This window comes from Daphnia magna, linkage group LG9, assembly GCF_020631705.1.
Source record: "Daphnia magna isolate NIES linkage group LG9, ASM2063170v1.1, whole genome shotgun sequence".
Classification (NCBI taxonomy): domain Eukaryota; kingdom Metazoa; phylum Arthropoda; class Branchiopoda; order Diplostraca; family Daphniidae; genus Daphnia; species Daphnia magna.
The window spans coordinates 6,377,240-6,395,495 of NC_059190.1; the positions used below are offsets into that span (position 1 = coordinate 6,377,240).

The following is an 18,256-nucleotide window of genomic DNA, read 5'->3' on the forward strand; positions in this document are numbered from 1 at the left end:
AAAGACGATGGCGTTCGTGAAGTCCTTGAATATTAAACTGAAAATTCATTCGGTTGTCTGTGGGTATTTTTTTTTTTTTTTTCTTCTTCTTTCTACGTCGGCTTATTACGATATATCGTATAATAATAGGGATTGGCAAATGATTGTTATGCGAGTGTATACGGAACTTCTTCGAGTCTCTCGCCCAATGTGAAAGGCGCCTTTTCCGTTTGTTTCCCTTCTCCAGACTTCATACATTCTAACCTTTTTGGAGAACGTCATCGTGTTCGTTCGAAGTAGCGAACCTTTCTCTTTTCCCTTTTTTTTCATTAAAAACCTTCGAGAAACTAGATTCAACTGCAGTTTGTGGACTTAACTCTGCAGCAGTGTGTGGAAGACTCGCAAGTGAACAACACCTCAACGTACTCATCCTAACAAAGACATGGCCGCGTTGCAGCTTGTTATTACATTGGCTTTTCTCGCCTGGGCTCAAGGTATTTCTTGTCTGTTTTCCACTCATTGTTTTCGCTCTTTCAATTGACATTTTCCTGATTCGGAACCCCCGTTCAGCCAACTGCCCGTACCCGAACGGCTATTTCCCAGATGCCTCTCGATGCGACAAGTTTTTGGAATGTCGTGACGGTGTTGCCGAAGAGGTGACCTGCCCCGATGGTCTTTTGGTGAACGAAAAAGCGGCTGCTTTCCGCTACCCTTGCGACTACCCGAATGAAGTCGATTGCGGCAAGAGAACCGAGCCTCGTAAGTCCAAAATGAAAACAACAATCGATATCATTGGAATTGGATTGCACGCCATCATTTTGCCTTTGATTTGATTGTTTGTAGCCGCGTCTCCGTCGTACGGTAACTGCGCCAGAAAGTGGGGCATGTTCAAGATCGGAGATAGTTGTGGAGATTTCGTCAACTGTGTCGATGGAGTTGAACACCAATTCAAATGTCCCGAAGGATTAGCCTGGCACCCAACCCTTTGGCGGTGCGAATGGCCAGACCAAGTGCCCACTTGCGATGTCGAAGGTATTCATTCATTTTTGGCCATTTTTTGATGAATTCAACGCTGCTGCACAAGCCATACATAATTTTACAAATTTCGATACATTCTTTATTTAACCAATTCTCCTTAATGTGAATGTTAGCATTCCTCGGCTTCAAGTGCCCCGCTGTTGATGAATACGTCGCTGCCACCAACCCCGTCTACCCCCACCCGGTAATCAAACAGCACCGTTAGACGTTTGATTTCCAATCGGCTCCTTAAAAAAATGAAATTGCTTTTTTGATGAAATTAATCAGAGTGACTGCGCCCGTTATTTCGTCTGCGTTGAGGGAAACAAACCACGCCTGCAGGTTTGCGGAACTAGGACCGTATTCGACAAGGCTATTGGCGCCTGCGGAGCACCGGAGAACGTGCCAGCTTGGTGATTACAATTTTTATACGTTTCTTTTAACTATATATTTCTGACTTTAGCCAGTTAGTTGAGAGTGATGCTTTAAGAACAAATTGGAATGTTAATACTTTGCGTTTCTTTATTTTTATTTAATTATTATTTAATTATTTGTTTTTCTTAATGTTTGTTTAGTGCCAACTACTACCCACCGGAACCAAAAGAGACCACCTACTAAAAACCCTTCCATAAAAAATTTATAGGCCGCAACTTGTATAGCAGGGTCAAGGGGAAAATTGCGAATCGAAATGGATGAAGAGCGGGTCGTATTAACGTATTGTTCTGTCTTATGGTTTACATCGAATACACAGTCTTTTGTCTAATTTTATATCCATATCCACATATTAATTTTTGCGCGGAATAACCCGCTGCTGTGCAGCGAAAATTGTTTTGCGCTACCTGCGGGACCGATACATCATCCTGTGTAATGGACGATCATCTCAAAACATCATTCGCGATTTATCAAGTCTCCTTCTTTTGATCTGTCACTGAAGGTTCACTGCCTCACGATGAATGATCGATAATAAATCATGAAGGGTTTGAAAATCTGGAATGACAGGCAGACGGCTAATGCTGCGCTCGTTCCCACAGCCGACTCACCATTAATTCATTGTAGCTGCCATTTTTCTATGAGACGTGAAGTGTATAGGAAAGTCTACCCGACTGTCAACTGGTAGGTGAAAAAAGTTGGCCAGCAAATGTGTTCTCCCTCGAGTTACACAGGAAACTTTGACGGAAAATGTGTCGTAAATTTTTTCCATTTCATAATTATTTATTTTTCTATACCACTTGTCTTTGTGTTTTTGAAACTAAAAGCAAACTGTTCGTTCGACGTCGAATGGGACTCGGCATCAAACAGCTCAATGCCGTTGTGATACTCGAAGTGCCCACTTTCTCGCTGTTGATAATAGGATCAAAGAATATTCATAATCAATGGATGTAGAGCGTTTATAAAGAAACAAAGGGCGAAAACGTGAGATGAACAGGAGACACATGGAACAAAAGGGTGTACGGTCTCACACACGATTTAAATCAAAACGTGCTATTAGAGAACTTACGTAACGGGGGCTCCCTTTGAATTGAGAACATGCAAATTTTTAGGCGAAACTGTGCATTGATCACGTACACCGTTCATTTGAGTGTCCTTGTTGAAATCTCAAGGACTCTGGTGTTTTACAGCTCTGTTGTAGAAAGGAGGCCGGTGTTCACTTCACTCGGACAACAACGAAATGAAATGATTTGGTTCGCCAGTCGCCACTTGTGTCACTTGACGTTCTTTTCTTTTTGTAAGGCTTTGTTTTTTCTATGCTTTCTGCGGGTCGGTACTCGGTAGATAGCCAACTTTGATTAGTGCTGCCCTGTGTACAAAAAAAAAAAAGAATTGGATAAGGCACATATTTCTAAGGAAAATATAAAACGAAGAGAGCGTGAGAATGAGAACAAATATTCCGAAGAAGAACAACGTTTTTGAGTTAAAACTAGAATTGTAATTTAATCTCGTTCGTTGCTGCTGCTGGCGGAACGGGTTCGCATCTGAGGCATACATAAAACAAGCGTTCGCTAAACTTTAGAGAAACGACGGGGAGTTGGTTTTGATCTTTTCTTGGTTTGTTTGGTGCATGATTCGAAAGCCTGGAACTTTGAGAGTCGTGTCTCTTGGAAAAATAGATTGGGCATGCTTCTATTTTATCAAAGGGTCTACACGACTAAATGTTTTGACATTGAGGATCCCGAGAGCGAGGCTCTGCGTCATCGCCAAATAAGATTTAACATGCACTGTTTGCCATTTACCATTCGTTCTTTTTATTGAAATCTGTTTTGTTCTCTCCAACGCTCATTTGTTGGAACAAGGAGGAAAACTACTGACATGTTCCCAGGCAACTTTTCAGGTTATCGATCAGTGCTTTCTGGAGATACAAAGCCATTGACGAATTCACGACTAGCATTGTATAGTTGATCAATATTGGTAGGCCATGATTATACGACTACCTTTCATCCATTGGATATTAGACTACACGTACGTATGTTTTTCAGTATATTGGTGCGCAAAACGAGGCATTTGTGTATTTGACTTTATTCGATGTCTCGTAAGCTTTTGAAACTCGCGAAAGACATCGGCGTTAGCGATCGAACAGCACACCACCTTTGGTCCCGATTGATCGGGATTGAACCGAGGTCGGATACCGAAGACAATGGCTCGATTATTTGTTTCTCTCGTTCGACGATGTAGTTCAACAGATCTCGGTCTCAGTACAAGCAACGAAATTCTCTTCTTCGGTGTGTCCACATAATGTTTTCGACTCCTATAGAAATGGGATAATAACAGTATCATCACAAATCATCATATCAGTATCATTCACGTGTTTGTGTGGTGATTTGATACTGGACACCAATCAATCGACGGTCAGATGAGTGACGGTGGTCTTCCTATTAGCCGCGTCCTATGTTTTTTTTGCACCTCGCGATTTGATGCCGAATGATTCGACGATTCGGATCTCGTTGATCACCTCCGATTGATCAAATTCCCTGTCAGCATTTTATTATTGACTCTATTCAACAAGCAACGGGTGAAACCCATTCACATTTTAGAAGGGCTTACCTTGCAGTTTGGTAAGTTGGTGCAGTTTGCAGCCGTAATTAAAAACCAAAAACAAATGAAGAGGCTATAGCCAACAGTGTCAGGAAGACCGTGTAAATTGTTTTACAGCCCCTAATATGTTCTGATCATTTCCTTACCTGAAACTGCGTGGGAAAAAAAAAACAAACAGCGATTCATTTAACAATACGTACACAGGTTGTTTGGACGCAAGAGGGACGGATTTTATCTTCTTGCGCGGGCTTAAACAAATTATTCTGTTCATATGTGGATCATGTCGTGCTTTTAAGGCATTAAAGTGGCATGCGGCTTTTTGGAATTTATAGCGCTGTATCGTGTGTTTTCCACAGATTTTTTCCTATGTAAATTTTAATTAAGGGAACAAAAAGAACGAGGACATGTGCAAACCAAAAGCATTGGATTCCATCGCGATTCGCGGTAGATGCATTTATACGGTTAAGTGGGACATATTTACGTTCCATAGGGAATCGGCAAATTTTGAAAGTATTCGTTAGTTTTTCTTGTATATATACACGTTAGAAAATGCCGTAAGAGGGTGCATGTTTATTGTTAGCCTATAATTCCCTTTTTCATCCATTTTTCTCAGCATCTTCCCTTTATAGTTTCTTTACCTGCTGGAACTGCCAACGGCTGGATATGTTCATGCCACAATTATATTCAGTGAAAATATCTCACGTGATCCGCTTACGTTGTTGTTTGCGTCCACAACTAGTCGATGAAAAAAAAAAGCTCAAGTGCCATAGCGATTCAAGAACACTGTTGGGATGCAATCAGTTTAATGTCTTTTTTTATTTTATTTATTATATTCTTCAGCCTAAACAGAGACGTCGATTGGGGAGGAAGTGTTTACCTTGCTAAGGATGGCAGTTCGTTTATTGTGAACAATCATATTATTCGCCCATTTAGACGTCGATGGGTTGAACGCCTCGACTCAATTTGATTTACTTATAGCGCCAAATTCACTTCTGTTATCAGGGATGTGGGCGAATCGAAAAAGAGCCTCTTATTTCTCGTTCGGCTTTTGTCTTGATCGACATCGTCAGTAACCTTTTGTTTCCATTTCCGGGGTAAGCGCTTGTTTGAACAAACCCCATCTTATATCCGCTGCACGTCTTGGAGCCCGGCGGGGTACATAAGGGCAAAACTCCAATGATGTGCCTCTCTGTCCCAATAGGCCATAGTCCCGAGTTGCTGCCTTTGCCAACGAGTCCCGGATTCCCTTCTCCGCCCTCTCGCTCATTCTTTTCTCAAGCTGCTCCCCATGAAAGTTTGATCGTCGAGTTTTCCCATTTATTCCTGCATTGCGCTGCACTTGCTTTCAGTCGAAAGCCCGACACGCAACCGACAACAGCCCATCCGTGTGGTGTCCAGTGTTTTCCGTGTGGGGATGCCTTTGTCGTGCGTGTGGATTTCATTTCCCCTGCTCAGCATTTATACGTAGACGAATTCTACTTTGAAGGCTGATTAGTTCTCCTTTTATGCTTCGTCGCTTTCTCACTTGCTCGGCACAGTTCCATTGGGGAATACAGTTTCGTCAATCATATGGAAACGTGAAACCGGGAATTTTTTGGAAGACAATTTCAACTTTTAGGAACTCGTTTGTTTCGTTTTTCGCGTTTATTTTAGGCTTCAATTGAACGACACCGAAGGTTTATGCAAAAAGTGGTACGTCAGAAATAAAACTATACTTTCAAAGGAAGGCTTCGAAGGTGTTGACTGTTGATCAGGTAGGTCACACAAACCAACTGCTATACTCGTTTACGCTTCTGTCAAGAGTGATGAATCGTGGGCGTTTGTAGTGCGACTGAATTAATAGCATAAAGCAAGTTCGCAAGCTGCCCTTCAACGTGGTTTGCTGCAATGCTTGTATGTACCATTGAATCACCTAAAAGAAGCGCCATTTGCTGAGATTATGACAAATTAACTAGTGTCTCATTTTCAATAGTCGGTTTACATTATGTTAAGTTTCAATCGAATTCTTTGCTCGAAGAGGGCGTACACAGTCATAAACATACGTTCCTAAAACGAAATCAAAGAAGAACGGTAGACTTATATTGGTTGAACCATTAATGAGTGTGAATAAAGCCAACCCCGCCGCACTTAATACCGCCAATGAATTATTTGATCTTCGCTTTTTGCGTGACTATTTCAACACCTTCAACTCCATCCGTTTTCTAAAAGGCAATTTATACATACTGCTGCAGAGCAAGAGTCAAATGTGTTGCAGGCCAATAGTAAAGTCGACAATCGTGTTCGCTAAACGAACACATAAAGCGGTGTCGGTCGCTGACGCAACATCTGACCTGTATCGCCCTAACCCTTTCGTGCCATTTGGTTGTCGTCTGACGAGCCCTCGCAAAGTTCCCGACCAGACATTATTTCACGTCTTATGGTTTCATTACGCTCGCTGTGCCGTTGGATCAATGCTGTTCAGTCACAATCTAGCACGGCCTATGCCGACTTGTATTGCAGCCCTGTTGGTTTTCTTCTGCGTATTCCAATACGATGGCCAAACTCTCCCCAGGTAAATTGCTGATACGGGTCAATAAGCTTGTCTTTCCGAAAATGCCGCTGATGGTCTTTCATATTTGAATGTACGTACAATCATTCACCTATTGATGGGTCAATCCAACATGCAAAACTCACATAATGTGTTCGATTTGATTCGCCGCTGGACACGAGGATTATGCATCAATCGTCATTTCCAAATACTCCAATAGTCGTCAAGTTGCTTGGCACACGATTTTTCCTTACTGGAAATCAGCCATTCAGCATGCAGGATGTCCATCGACTGCGTTTACTTTTATTACAGTCGTTTTTTTTTTTTTCATTTTTGTTTCATTTTTACAAATTACTTACAACTTAACTAAACAACAATTCCTACCATCCGTTTTTCCACAGAAAGGGTCACGGAAGAAGCACGACGTTTGTTACCATGCAGGACTTTGACTGAATCTCTGTAAACGATTTAGAAGTGACGCACTTTTCATTTCGTATAAGACGTTGACGCGGAGAAATGATATAGGCTTTCCTGATTTTTGTCTTTAGGAGCCGGCAAAGACTAGGACCGATACATCTTACATGTCCGCCATGGAAGATCGTGTTTAATTTTGGCATAAGAAGATGTGCCACGCCGAGTCTACATTCATGTCTTCATTAGCGACGATGCATAAGTTGGCTGTCTTGGTAGTCGTCATCTCTGCAGCTTCAAAGTCATTCGCTCTCAATTTAGGTACATTTTTGTTGCGGCAAGAGGGGAGGGGGGGGGATTATTGCATCTATCACGGTGACTTTAGACCTACAGCATGCAGACACTGTTAACTGGCAATTACTGCAGTCACCTTTAGGCTTCAAACCTATAGACTGCTGAAGATGGAAAAATTGACATTATCTCTTCAATTGAACTTCATACCCCTTTTTTTCACTTATTTTATTTGTTTTTCTTTAATCATTCGTTTGGATTGAATTTATCGAACGGCGGAATAAAAATTAATATTGTAAACTTATGATAATATTTCTTGCTGCTGCTGTCTGTCATGTTAAAGGGAACGCTGACAGAAATTGAATTAGATCACGCTAGTTTTTCAAATGCACTTGTTGTATAAGCTTATTAAACTGCATGCTGGAATGCATTTGCCGGCATCCGCGTAGCTTGCCAAAGAACGAATTAACTTATTTTCAATAACGTGTGATTTTTTATAGATTCGTGCAACGCATCGCTCGGCCTCGAATCGGGCTACATCAAAGATGCGGCCATCACGGCCAGTTCATCTTACGATGCCAGCAACGTCGGACCTCAGTTCGCTCGGTAGGTATTAGAGAATCATGTGCGCCTTTGTATACGTTAACGATTATTGAAAATGCGTTGCACGTTAAACATTTGACAACCTACAATGAGCTTGTATTATTGCTTACAGACACGTACAGTACGTAAGTGCCTGCTAAGTAAATTCTACATCTTGATGCTCTATTTTTTTGTTTTGTGCGCGGTTGAAGCGATAAGATAATTGAATGGAAACCAAAGAACAAATTTCGCTCCGTGCCGTACCCGCACAGATTAGGATTTGATGAAATTTTGGAAAATAATAGTTATCCATGCGATTGTACATTTCTTGCCTTTTTTTTTGTATTTCTAACAATTCTAACGTAACCTCAAAATGTCCAAAAATAATCGATTTTGTTGTCTCTGTTTATGGTTGGATTTTCGTGGATGACGTCCAACTAGAATGAAAGGGCGCTATGAGTAGTCTACACAGACGAAACAGACCATCAGCAACCCACATTACTTTAGTCTACTGTGCGCTCTTTTGCTACAGATTTATTATTATAAGCTTACACCTACAACGAAAATCGTCTGTTCCAATCTCGCCGTAACCTGTGTGGGTTTTCTATACGTATATACACGGCTATATTTACAAATGCCCGTAAATCAACAAAGTGCTCTTTTCCGCAAACTTGTGCTGGTCTTAGCGTGTACACGTCGAGCAAGAGACGTAGATCATTCTTAGTGTCCTTGCTTTTTTTAACTGTACTTTTTCACCGGTTAATGGCTGGACTAAACTATATATACCTTATTGTGCGACCATTAAAAAATATATATATATAAAATTAACAGATTAAACAAGGACAAAAATGGAGGAGCGTGGTGTCCCAAACAGCAAGTGATGCGCGGAGTCAAAGAATGGATCGAAATTGACTTGAAAGCGATGCATGCCATTTCTGCTATTCAAACGCAGGTGAATTGGCGCAACAACAGCTCGAAAACGAAATGGAATGGAGTGTTTAAACGATCTGATAATTTAATAGGGTCGCTTCGGCAATGGACAAGGTCAGGAGTACGTTGAACACTTTAAAATCGAATACTGGCGGCCCGGAATGGAACGCTGGGTCCGCTATCGAAATCAAACGGGCCTTGAAGTATGAGAAAAAATATATAATCTACATACATATTACATTTTTCGCTGTTCGATATGAGCGCGTTAACCGTGTTTTTACGCACAGATTTTCGCAGGCAATACCAACACCTACATGGTGACATCGAATGATTTAAACCCAGTTATACTCGCAACCAAGATCAGGATCGTCCCACATTCTATACATCGTAGAACAGTGCGTAACAGATATGCGTATTTTCACAAGTCTTTAACCACGAATTTTTTTAATGATTGATGAACTCCAAGGTCTGCCTTCGTCTGGAGCTATCCGGCTGTCAATTTGAAGGTAAAAATTCAACGTTTTTTTAAATGTCATGGTTCGTTGTATTACCTTTAGCTTCTACTAGGAATCAAGATATTTTTACATTATCGTCATAGAAGTTTATGGTGATTTTTTCAGTACTTTCTTTATGTTGTTTTGAAACTAAAAGAATTTATTGAGCGATGAAGATTTGCCAATAATCATTCGTTGTTTTTTCTTTCAGTTTCCTTCCTTTGTTTTCAAATCCGTCTAAATGTACAATTTTTATGAGATAATAGCTAGACTTATTGGAATTCTTAGAAAAACACATTTTGCCAATGCAAAACTGACATGTAAAGCGATTTATTAATACAGCAGGAGTTGTTAGCTATTCAGCTCCTCAAGGCGATGTTTTCCGTAGCGTTGACCTGATCGATGAAAGTTATGACGGAATAATAGAAAATGGATTTCTCAAGGGTGAGCAACAATTTCTTAGATTTTATTCCTAGACACACACACACACAAAAGTCTGTGCATTCAACAAGTAAAAATGAAGATCACTAGCATGTTTTCTGTTTTTATTTTTGTTTTTTGTATTCGATAGGTGGACTAGGCCAGCTCACTGACGGACGCGTTGGAAGTCACGGCGTCGATGATTTTGGTAAAATCAAGTTGTCAAGCAATGCCCAATTGTTGAAACAAAACTTCATATAAATACCGCCAACTATAGTTTTACAGCTGCAGTGGTTTTGATTCAATAAAAACAAATACATAGTAGTAGCTACATGGCTATTTTTATTTGACAACAGGTTACGAATGGGTCGGCTGGCAGAATAAAACGAACGCGCCTCGTCTCAGCCCCTTAGAACTGACTTTCGAATTCCAGGGGGTCCGTAACTTCTCGCGAATCGATGTCTTTGCTAACAACGACTACCACAAAAACATCCAGGTAGGTTAGGGCAGTCTCAGTGCGCACAGTGCTTCTTTGCTGACCCTGTCACGCTCTACATGCTATGCAATGCAGCTCTATTGATTTTACCTCACAAAGACCTGAGCAATGCCCATCACGCCCAACTATATCTAACCACCCTCCCCTCTCGCCGCAAAGGTATTGCTTGTGTATAATGGTGGAGAGCCAGCAAGCCTGATCGATGTGCAAGGTGGGGAAGAAAAGGGTTTCCTTTCGATTAAATCTTATTTTATAGTGGAATGAGTGAGACAACCCTTCGTTTAAAGCAAAGTCCTACAGGGGAAAGTGAACAGACTTATTCGAGTTATACGGATGCTTTAACATCGGCCGTATAACTATATTCACCTAATGCGCTGATTCCAACTCGATATAGTCTGGTATGGTCCAGCATCGTCAGAGCAGTAATTGAATTAGTCATCTCATCAGCTTTGTTTGCTTTTCCTGTTCGAAACGGACGGCCTCGCTTTTGTCCACCAGAACTTCCATAATTGAATTGATTAAAGCATATAAGCCAAATTTGTCTTTTCTTTTGGTTCATTTATTTAATCGCAATTAAAGCTTTGTCAACGATTGACGATTGTTGAGCATTTTATTTTTAATCGTGTTTTTTTTTTGTTTTGGTTTACCAGGTGTTTTCGGAGTTGCGAGTTCTTTTCAGCATTGGTGGTCGCCAGTTTCCTTCCAGTAGCTGCGTCATTTATTCCTACATGCCCGACCGTTTCCTGGCCGATGCCCGCAACGTATCGATCCATCTGGGCTTTAAAATGGTACCATTCTAAATTTCTCGATAATTGCCTATTCCCTTTGGATGGTTACGCTCCATCAACCATTCCCATCACATTTTCTTTGTCGCGTCAGTTCACCTACATATTAATAATCTCCATTTTGAAAAATTGATTAAGAGGTCATTATGAATTGGTTACAGGCGCGCTATCTTAAACTGCAGTTTACTTTCGCCGCGGAGTGGCTTGTCATCTCGGAGTTATACTTTACGTCTGGTAAACCTATTTACAACTTTATCCTCATTTGATATGTTTAATTTGAGAAGAGAAAAAAAATGACATAACATTTAGCTAATAGATTATTGGCTTACAAAAGGCTTGTTCGTCCCGAACAATATTGGTATAGTGTCAAAATCTGTCCAAGTCTTGCACGAACTTTTGAAAAGAAAAAGACGATCGTCTTGACGGATGAAGCTATAACTTATAAAGTCTCGCGTCTTAATCGTATCTTCTTCCTTCGGTCCGTCTGGTGCAGAACAAATCGATGGAAACTTTAGTGATGACGTTCGAGTCAGGGGACGCCAAACGGACGAGGGATTCTTACAGCGGGACGCAGTAGCTCACATCAAAACGTCAGAAATCGAAGACAATGGTAAGTCACGAGACTATTCCTTACTTCCTAACGTGTTGACAGCTGCTGTGCCGTATTCGTAGCTATAGTCGCATTTGATTCTACTTAAATTTACTATCAACTATGTCTTGTTGCAGAGTCATTTTTAATGTTAATCTACCGTCGGTACAATTAGAGTTCGATAAATCAATGAAATTAAATCTTTAAATAACGCATTTTGAATTGGGAGTGGAGGAGCCAAATCCAAATGGACGTCAACTGTTGCATGTGTTTTTTTGCTTCTCTGTTCCAGTTTTGGCCGAAAGCGACACTCATACGGGAATCATTATCGGAGTCATGACTTCAATCATCGTTGCATTGGCACTCGCACTCGCCATCATCATTTCTAGAAGTGTACACAACGTCAGACAAACCGTTGGTCGATCAGTTCTATCTCCACCGTTTGGAAGAACAAACCCGGTAATCTAACCTCCTGTTTTACGTTGAACACGAACATTTTTTTAATGTTGGCCCAAATCAAATGTTTCAAATGTTGATCCTTTTTAAACGTTTAGCAGAATTTGGGTTTGGTTGCAGAACACAACAAATTAGAGACACATTTTGGAACGCTCAATTATTCCAATCACGAGCCGGCGATCTACTCCCCCATTGGTCAGCTCAACGCAACGGATTCAGGTAGAAACGGTTCCTCTACGGAAAATTCTTCAACAGTTTACAACGAGCCATTCTCGGACGACTCGTGCTCTGTTTGTTCAACCCGGAAACCGGAAACGATGTCAGAGCCGCCAGTCAGGAAAATCGTTCCAGGTACTAAATAGCGCGCATTGAAATTTAGGCCCTTGGATTTTAATAAAAACCTATATTAGTCTATAGAATGACAGAAGCTGTGAAGAACTCTATAAATATTCTTTTAACTTGTTATTTTTATAGCCCAACCGGATTACGATATTCCGATCCATTCAGGTCAAACTGAGCGTAACACGATCACGTCGCCGTCAGTGAACGTCTCCTTCATGTCCCGGCTCTACACGCATATGAATTGCATCTCGAATTCTGCCAACGAAATGCCGCCATTCTTTTCGTCAGACATGGGCGGATTCTACGCTACGGCAGACTTGTTGCAGCAGCAAAGTGAACAATCATTAGCACGTTGCACGTACAAACGATTGGCTGAAATTCCTTCAACGACGTTAAATCGCCTGGAACATTTATCGAGCGGGCAATTCGGCGCTGAGGTTTACTTATATTTTCACCGTTTTTTTTATTTTTTACATCAAATTCTAACAAAAAGGGTGATAAGATAAAAGGGTACAACAAGTTGCCATATGAAATCGCAATGTTTGACATTTTTTTTTTCCACCTGATGTTTAATAGAAATCACCGATGCGTGTAACTATGGTAGCGCTGCCGTTGCTAAGGCACACCGTGAATTATATAGGGGCTTATCGATCTATCACGAGAGATAGAAAGAACTAGCAGTAACATACCCACGCTTTGGTTGTTGGAAGAAGTCTCAAATCCGTTCTTGTTTGTGATTGCAGGTATATTTGTGTCAACTGACTGATGACTCAACGACAGCAAGCGTAGTCACTCGTCACTTCCCGTCTTATTGGACAAAGTAATGATGACGCATTAAACGTATAGTTCTCTCTAAGAAATATCTCGGGGTTTTTACCGAGAAATAACTCGGTAATCAACGTCCAGACTTTTTTGTTGGCATGTTTTTACCGACAATTAAAATTGGGAAAACAGTGGTAATCCGAATACTATTGTCGATTTACCTTTATTTTCCCAAAATTTGGGGGGTGTATTCACCCCCTTCATTCTCAAGGTCCAGACGTCTGGTTTCCCCCTTCTACCCCTACTGTATTCTTGTATTTTCAAGGTCTGTCTGTCTAAATGTGTGCAGACGTCCTTCATCATCATGCAGTACTTTGTAATATCATAAACGGTTAAGACATTATTTTAATTTTTATTGAATAACATTAACATAAAAATTTTTATTTCTAATATTTTATTTAATGCAAACTATTTAATTTTTTGTCGATAATTTAAAACTGTTATCTCTCTTCGACCTACTACTATTCGTTTAGCTCTGAGCTGGTGGTTATTGAGAGATTCGAACCATAGCACCATACGTCTTTTTCATAGAAGTCTGATATTTTACCACTGTGCCACATTGACTATCGTATGTGCATTATAGAATGCATTATATTGTGAGACATGTGTAGGGTGATAGAAAAATTTTCGGGAAAATTTTCATAGCATTGAAAATCTTATATGTTATGTATATGAATTAGACTTTTGGCCATTAACGCTCCATATAAATTGATTTTACGATTGTCGAATTGTCGAAAAAAGAATTGCAAATTAACAACTGCAATCATTCTCTTCATCTTGAGGCCAAAATGGAAAAAATGTGCCTTCCGGTTAAAAAATCCTTTTTTTTTAGATTAACCAATTTGCCAAACCTAAGGGAAAACTACATTTTTTTTTGTAATCCTTCATTCTTACAAAAACAATACAAACAAAAATGTCCCCCACACCTAGGATAAAAATCAGTTAGGTAATTAGGCAAGGCCTCTGGCAATGCTTTTGTTTACTTTTCTTTGTTACGATCGCCAACCCGCCCTAATATGTTTGTCCTTCAATCGGAATACCGTGATTGATTGTCGGATATTTATCTTAGACTTTAAAAAATCATATTGTAGGGATTTTGGCGTAAAATCAGTGAAAAACCGACAAGTATATCGGTAAAAATGTACCGAAATGTAATCTCGGAATTTTTTCCCGACATATTTCTTAGAGAGTTCAGCTTACTACCGCCGTCTCTAATAACACAACGACAAACTCTTATATTATTGTAGAGTATCAACTTTACGAAGCAGCAATAAGACCTTCTGTTATTGCACAATAGATTGACCTTGTCTTTGACATTTTGACAGGGCCGACGTGGATAAGGAATGTCAAGCGCTAGGCGGACTGCGGCACGACAAACTGTTACCGCTTCTCGGCATAGTGTCGTTACAGCATGCCGAAGACGGGGTTTCTTTAGTGTTTGCCTACGGAGGTGTTGGGGATATGTACCAGTTTCTGCAAGATCATGTCGCAGAAACGTCGTCCCTCAGTGAAAGGAGCCTTAGGTGAATACCGTATATATAATACCATCATTTCTATTTGTGTGTGTCTTTCTTTTTGACTGAACGTGTGCCAATAATCGGAATAGCTACGGGTGCCTTATCTACATGGCGAAGCAAATTGCGGCCGCGATGGAGTATTTGGAAATTCGGGAAATCCCTCATCGAGACTTGGCCGCCAGGTATTCAAAATAATTCGTTTTGCAAAACAGACACTTTACATCGTGTTCCTCGGGGTGGGTGGTAGAAATTGTCTTGTGGAAGCCAATTACGGAGTAAAAATAGCGTCTTTCGGCATTCATAGCAAACGATATCCAGCCGATTACTTTGCGATGGACGACGGTCGATGCGTTCCTCTTAGATGGATGGCGTGGGAAAGTGTTGCCCTGGTAAGAATTGCTTCGTAATTAACCTAATATATATCATCCATTAACAGATTTCAATGCTCTGTATATAGCGAAAATATAGCTCAGCTAGCGACGTCTGGTCTTTTGCGGTTCTCTTGGTAAGAAATTTCTTATTTGTATACACAGAAAACGATGAAAATGCCAAAGATTAGTATGTGACTGAATTATTGATTTTATTTTCTAAATCCAAGTGGGAGATACTGACATTCGCTCGGGATCCGCCCATAGAGGCTCTAACGGACAAGGAAGTGCTTAATTTGCTATTGCATTACCAACAGCATGAAACGGGATTCAACGAGGTTAGCTATACCGTTATAACGTTGTGCGATTAGAAAGCCTTATTCATGCTGATTATTCAAATTTAATACCTACCCCATCAGCTAGACAAGTCAATCTGAAAATTTTCAATCGTACAATAAAATTTATTTGATTCTATTTTCGGCTATTTTCGACATCACAAACTTATGTAGATGCTGCTGGCCAGCCCGATCCTTTGTCCCAAGGAGATTTACGACTTGATGTGTGAATGTTGGAAGTGTAACTCTAACGACCGGCCAACGTTCAAGGAGATCCACATGTTTCTGATGCGTAAAAATTTAGGTATGGCTATTGCAAAGTCATATATATGTTTTTCAATGTAACTTCTTTAAACGTTTATTAGGATACCATCCCAGCGACAGATAACCAAGCCAAAAGTGACATTCGCCAAAAGCACGAAGCTGAAGCAGTCGGTGCATCGGCAGTCTCTCAAATTACAAAGGGAAGGCTAAGTCAACGACCATCACATTATCTGATTTTGAAAACTATGTGTCTTCAATAGTATTACGTGAAAAGTGATTGTGCTTCTCTCAAAATTTAACTGCAAACTGTGCAGTACAAAGTAGGCTACATTATGCGATTGTCTTAAGGTAGGGTATAGGACTACAGTGAGGCCTTGTTCTCATTGATCCTATGTCTCATCAGTAGTTTTTTTTTTTTTTTTTTTTCAAGTTGTCATTGAAAAGTTCTTGGCACAGTATGGATTTTCCCTTAGTTATTTTTTTGGGAGATCGTATTCTACCCAGTGTTGGAGGACTAAAGAAAAAAAAAGTCCGTTGCTGTCCTCTAGCTAATTTGGGGAATTGGCAAAAAGGCTCGAAACTTCTTAGCGTGGACTGCATTTTTGTCACTAAAAAAAAACGAACGTTATTAGCTAAAGTGACAAGTTACTCCAAGTGCCAGTAAAAGAATGATAATAACCAAAAGAAAAAAGAAAAAGAACTCAAATGACACTCGAACTACCAGCTAACAGAAGTCCGCAGATGTTTGTGGTATAGGGGCTATCTACAGGCACATAGTTGAATTAACTTCGCAAATATGTGCGGAGTTCATATTTCCTAAGCTTTGAAAGCCGAGGTGCAATAGGATTTCAAGAATCCACCCAAAACGTGTTGTTTACATCCGTACCCTATACAAACACCACTCTAATCATGTTTTAGCGGTTTTTTATGCAGTTGGCGTAACACCCACGAAAACTGTCCACAATTGTTTAGTTTTAAGTTTTTGAACTGATGTATGATGCTCCGCTTTTGCACCACGAGTAGCTAAAACCTGTTCACCTGGTAGCTATTTCTAAATCATTCTGAAGCCTTTATTCTAAAGAGCATATTGTACGCGTCAGACTATATCATTGTCTCACCTTGGCACAAGGTAAAGCAGATTATTTATGCGAAGGGTTTTATTTTCCTCTGTTTTCTTATAAATTCCTAAGCGAATAGTGAATTTTCAGAACAGTTATTATTGTCGTACTGTAAACATTCACGATCCCACAAACAATACATTAAGCCTTCCAGAGTGTATATCGCATCTTTCGTGCATTCGCTAATTACACGACACACGCTGCCTACAGTTTCGGATTGGATTTCCTTACCCCGTCTAATTATACAAACCAGAAACCAAAGCTTGGTACTGCTGCTCTTCGGGGACACGAACAATGTCGTATGTTCTCCCATATTCAAAGGGAAATTAAACGGACCAGAAAAGCGGAGAACGATGGCTTCTCTGCTCCAGTTCTACTGTATAGATTAGCTGTTAGACCGCATGTACTGTAAAAATACAAAACATAAGTGTCGATAGTCGGATACGGAAGTGTTTCTGCTTTCTGCAGATGGTCGTATGAAACAGGAAAGTCTCGGCTCCTACCATTTTTAACACGTTTCTATAATTACGTTTTTGCGTCCCCTCTCTTTCAACTGGCTATGTCAGCGACGCGTCGCCAGCTTGCGGAGCCCTTCTTGTATGGCGTACGATGGCACATATAGTGTCTCATGTCTATTGACTTGTCACATACTTATCTGGCGGAAATGAAAGATGCAATGACGATACGAGTGACGTTCCCCCTCATCCAGCAGCCTTGCATTACCGATATAGACACAAGAAGCTTCAATGTTGTGAACCCATATGGAAATAAAAGTAAAACAATAAAATCTATATTTTCACAACATTTAGTTTTTAGTAAACGAAAATGTTGAACGAAAACGCTCTGAGAAAATGATAACACCCTTAGGTTTTCGACGGGTCGTCTTCATTGGCTATTTTAGCGAATAAACCGATGTTAAATATGTCTCTGTTATTAGCTGACAAACCGATCCCGCATCTTATATCACCTTGTTATTAGCGGCTCCAACCGCTAATAGCCAAATTTTATTAGCTGTTGGAGTCGCTAATAACAAGGCGATATCATACAAATATTCTTAGATACTTGAACCTATTTGCTGTTCCAACCGCTAACAAAATGTATTTATTAGCTGTTGGAGTCGCTAATAACAAGGTGATATCATATAAATATTCTTAGATTCTTCAACCTATTTGCTGTTCCAACCGCTAAAAAAATGTATTTATTAGCTGTTGGAGTCGCTAATAACAAGGTGATAAGGTAATAACAAGCTAATAACAAGCTAATAACGGCCGTATAAGGCCGTTTTCCTTGTTTTTTTTCAGTGCTTTCACGCTATAGCGTTCACGAGGAAGGAAATGAATTTAACTTTTTGTACGACATACAGGTAAACGGTGTCTCGCGCCGTGTGGCGCTTCGACCGTGCTCGGAAGGGGCTGCGTTAACGTCGCCCCCGGAGGGGGCCCCCGACGTTAAACGCAAGCGCCCCTCCCTCGTGAACGCTAAA

The 18,256-nt window shown here is 40.4% G+C and overlaps 2 protein-coding genes across 7 annotated transcripts; both read left to right on the forward strand.

Moving 5' to 3' along the window:
• The first annotated feature begins 311 nt into the window (after nucleotides 1-311).
• Nucleotides 312-1,764, forward strand: LOC116925137 (protein obstructor-E). The gene is made up of 6 exons (XM_032931767.2): nucleotides 312-473; nucleotides 550-738; nucleotides 823-1,011; nucleotides 1,131-1,201; nucleotides 1,285-1,409; nucleotides 1,572-1,764. The coding sequence occupies exons 1-6, from the start codon at nucleotides 422-424 to the stop codon at nucleotides 1,612-1,614; spliced, it is 669 nt and encodes a 222-aa protein (XP_032787658.1). The 5' UTR covers nucleotides 312-421; the 3' UTR covers nucleotides 1,615-1,764.
• Nucleotides 1,765-5,333: 3,569 nt separating this feature from the next.
• LOC116925133 (epithelial discoidin domain-containing receptor 1) lies at nucleotides 5,334-16,933 on the forward strand. 6 transcript variants are annotated; one of them, XM_045178816.1, is made up of 25 exons: nucleotides 5,336-5,780; nucleotides 6,955-7,027; nucleotides 7,102-7,285; nucleotides 7,756-7,861; nucleotides 8,669-8,789; nucleotides 8,860-8,970; nucleotides 9,055-9,162; nucleotides 9,234-9,273; nucleotides 9,604-9,705; nucleotides 9,833-9,889; nucleotides 10,038-10,177; nucleotides 10,828-10,965; nucleotides 11,124-11,196; nucleotides 11,456-11,572; nucleotides 11,844-12,010; nucleotides 12,106-12,358; nucleotides 12,482-12,786; nucleotides 13,093-13,169; nucleotides 14,497-14,694; nucleotides 14,778-14,870; nucleotides 14,936-15,077; nucleotides 15,146-15,193; nucleotides 15,287-15,394; nucleotides 15,566-15,695; nucleotides 15,757-16,933. In XM_045178816.1, the coding sequence occupies exons 3-25, from the start codon at nucleotides 7,177-7,179 to the stop codon at nucleotides 15,777-15,779; spliced, it is 2,766 nt and encodes a 921-aa protein (XP_045034751.1). In that variant the 5' UTR covers nucleotides 5,336-5,780; nucleotides 6,955-7,027; nucleotides 7,102-7,176; the 3' UTR covers nucleotides 15,780-16,933. The 6 variants fall into 6 exon arrangements, with proteins under 6 accessions (XP_045034754.1, XP_045034751.1, XP_032787654.2 ...); XM_045178819.1 differs by lacking the exon at nucleotides 6,955-7,027 and having other exon boundaries at nucleotides 5,334-5,780; nucleotides 9,607-9,705; XM_032931763.2 differs by lacking the exon at nucleotides 6,955-7,027 and having other exon boundaries at nucleotides 12,109-12,358.
• The last annotated feature ends 1,323 nt before the right edge of the window (nucleotides 16,934-18,256 follow it).

Excerpts from the sequence above, each read along its gene's own strand:
- LOC116925133 (XM_045178816.1), top strand. The coding sequence starts at position 7,177 with ATGTGCCACGCCGAGTCTACATTCATGTCTTCATTAGCGACGATGCAT. Across the intron at positions 7,862-8,668 it reads GTCGGACCTCAGTTCGCTCG|ATTAAACAAGGACAAAAATG; the intron begins GTAGGTATTAGA and ends TAAAATTAACAG. Across the intron at positions 11,573-11,843 it reads GTCAGAAATCGAAGACAATG|TTTTGGCCGAAAGCGACACT; the intron begins GTAAGTCACGAG and ends TCTCTGTTCCAG.
- LOC116925137 (XM_032931767.2), top strand. The coding sequence starts at position 422 with ATGGCCGCGTTGCAGCTTGTTATTACATTGGCTTTTCTCGCCTGGGCT. Across the intron at positions 739-822 it reads CGGCAAGAGAACCGAGCCTC|CCGCGTCTCCGTCGTACGGT; the intron begins GTAAGTCCAAAA and ends GATTGTTTGTAG. Across the intron at positions 1,012-1,130 it reads GCCCACTTGCGATGTCGAAG|CATTCCTCGGCTTCAAGTGC; the intron begins GTATTCATTCAT and ends TGTGAATGTTAG.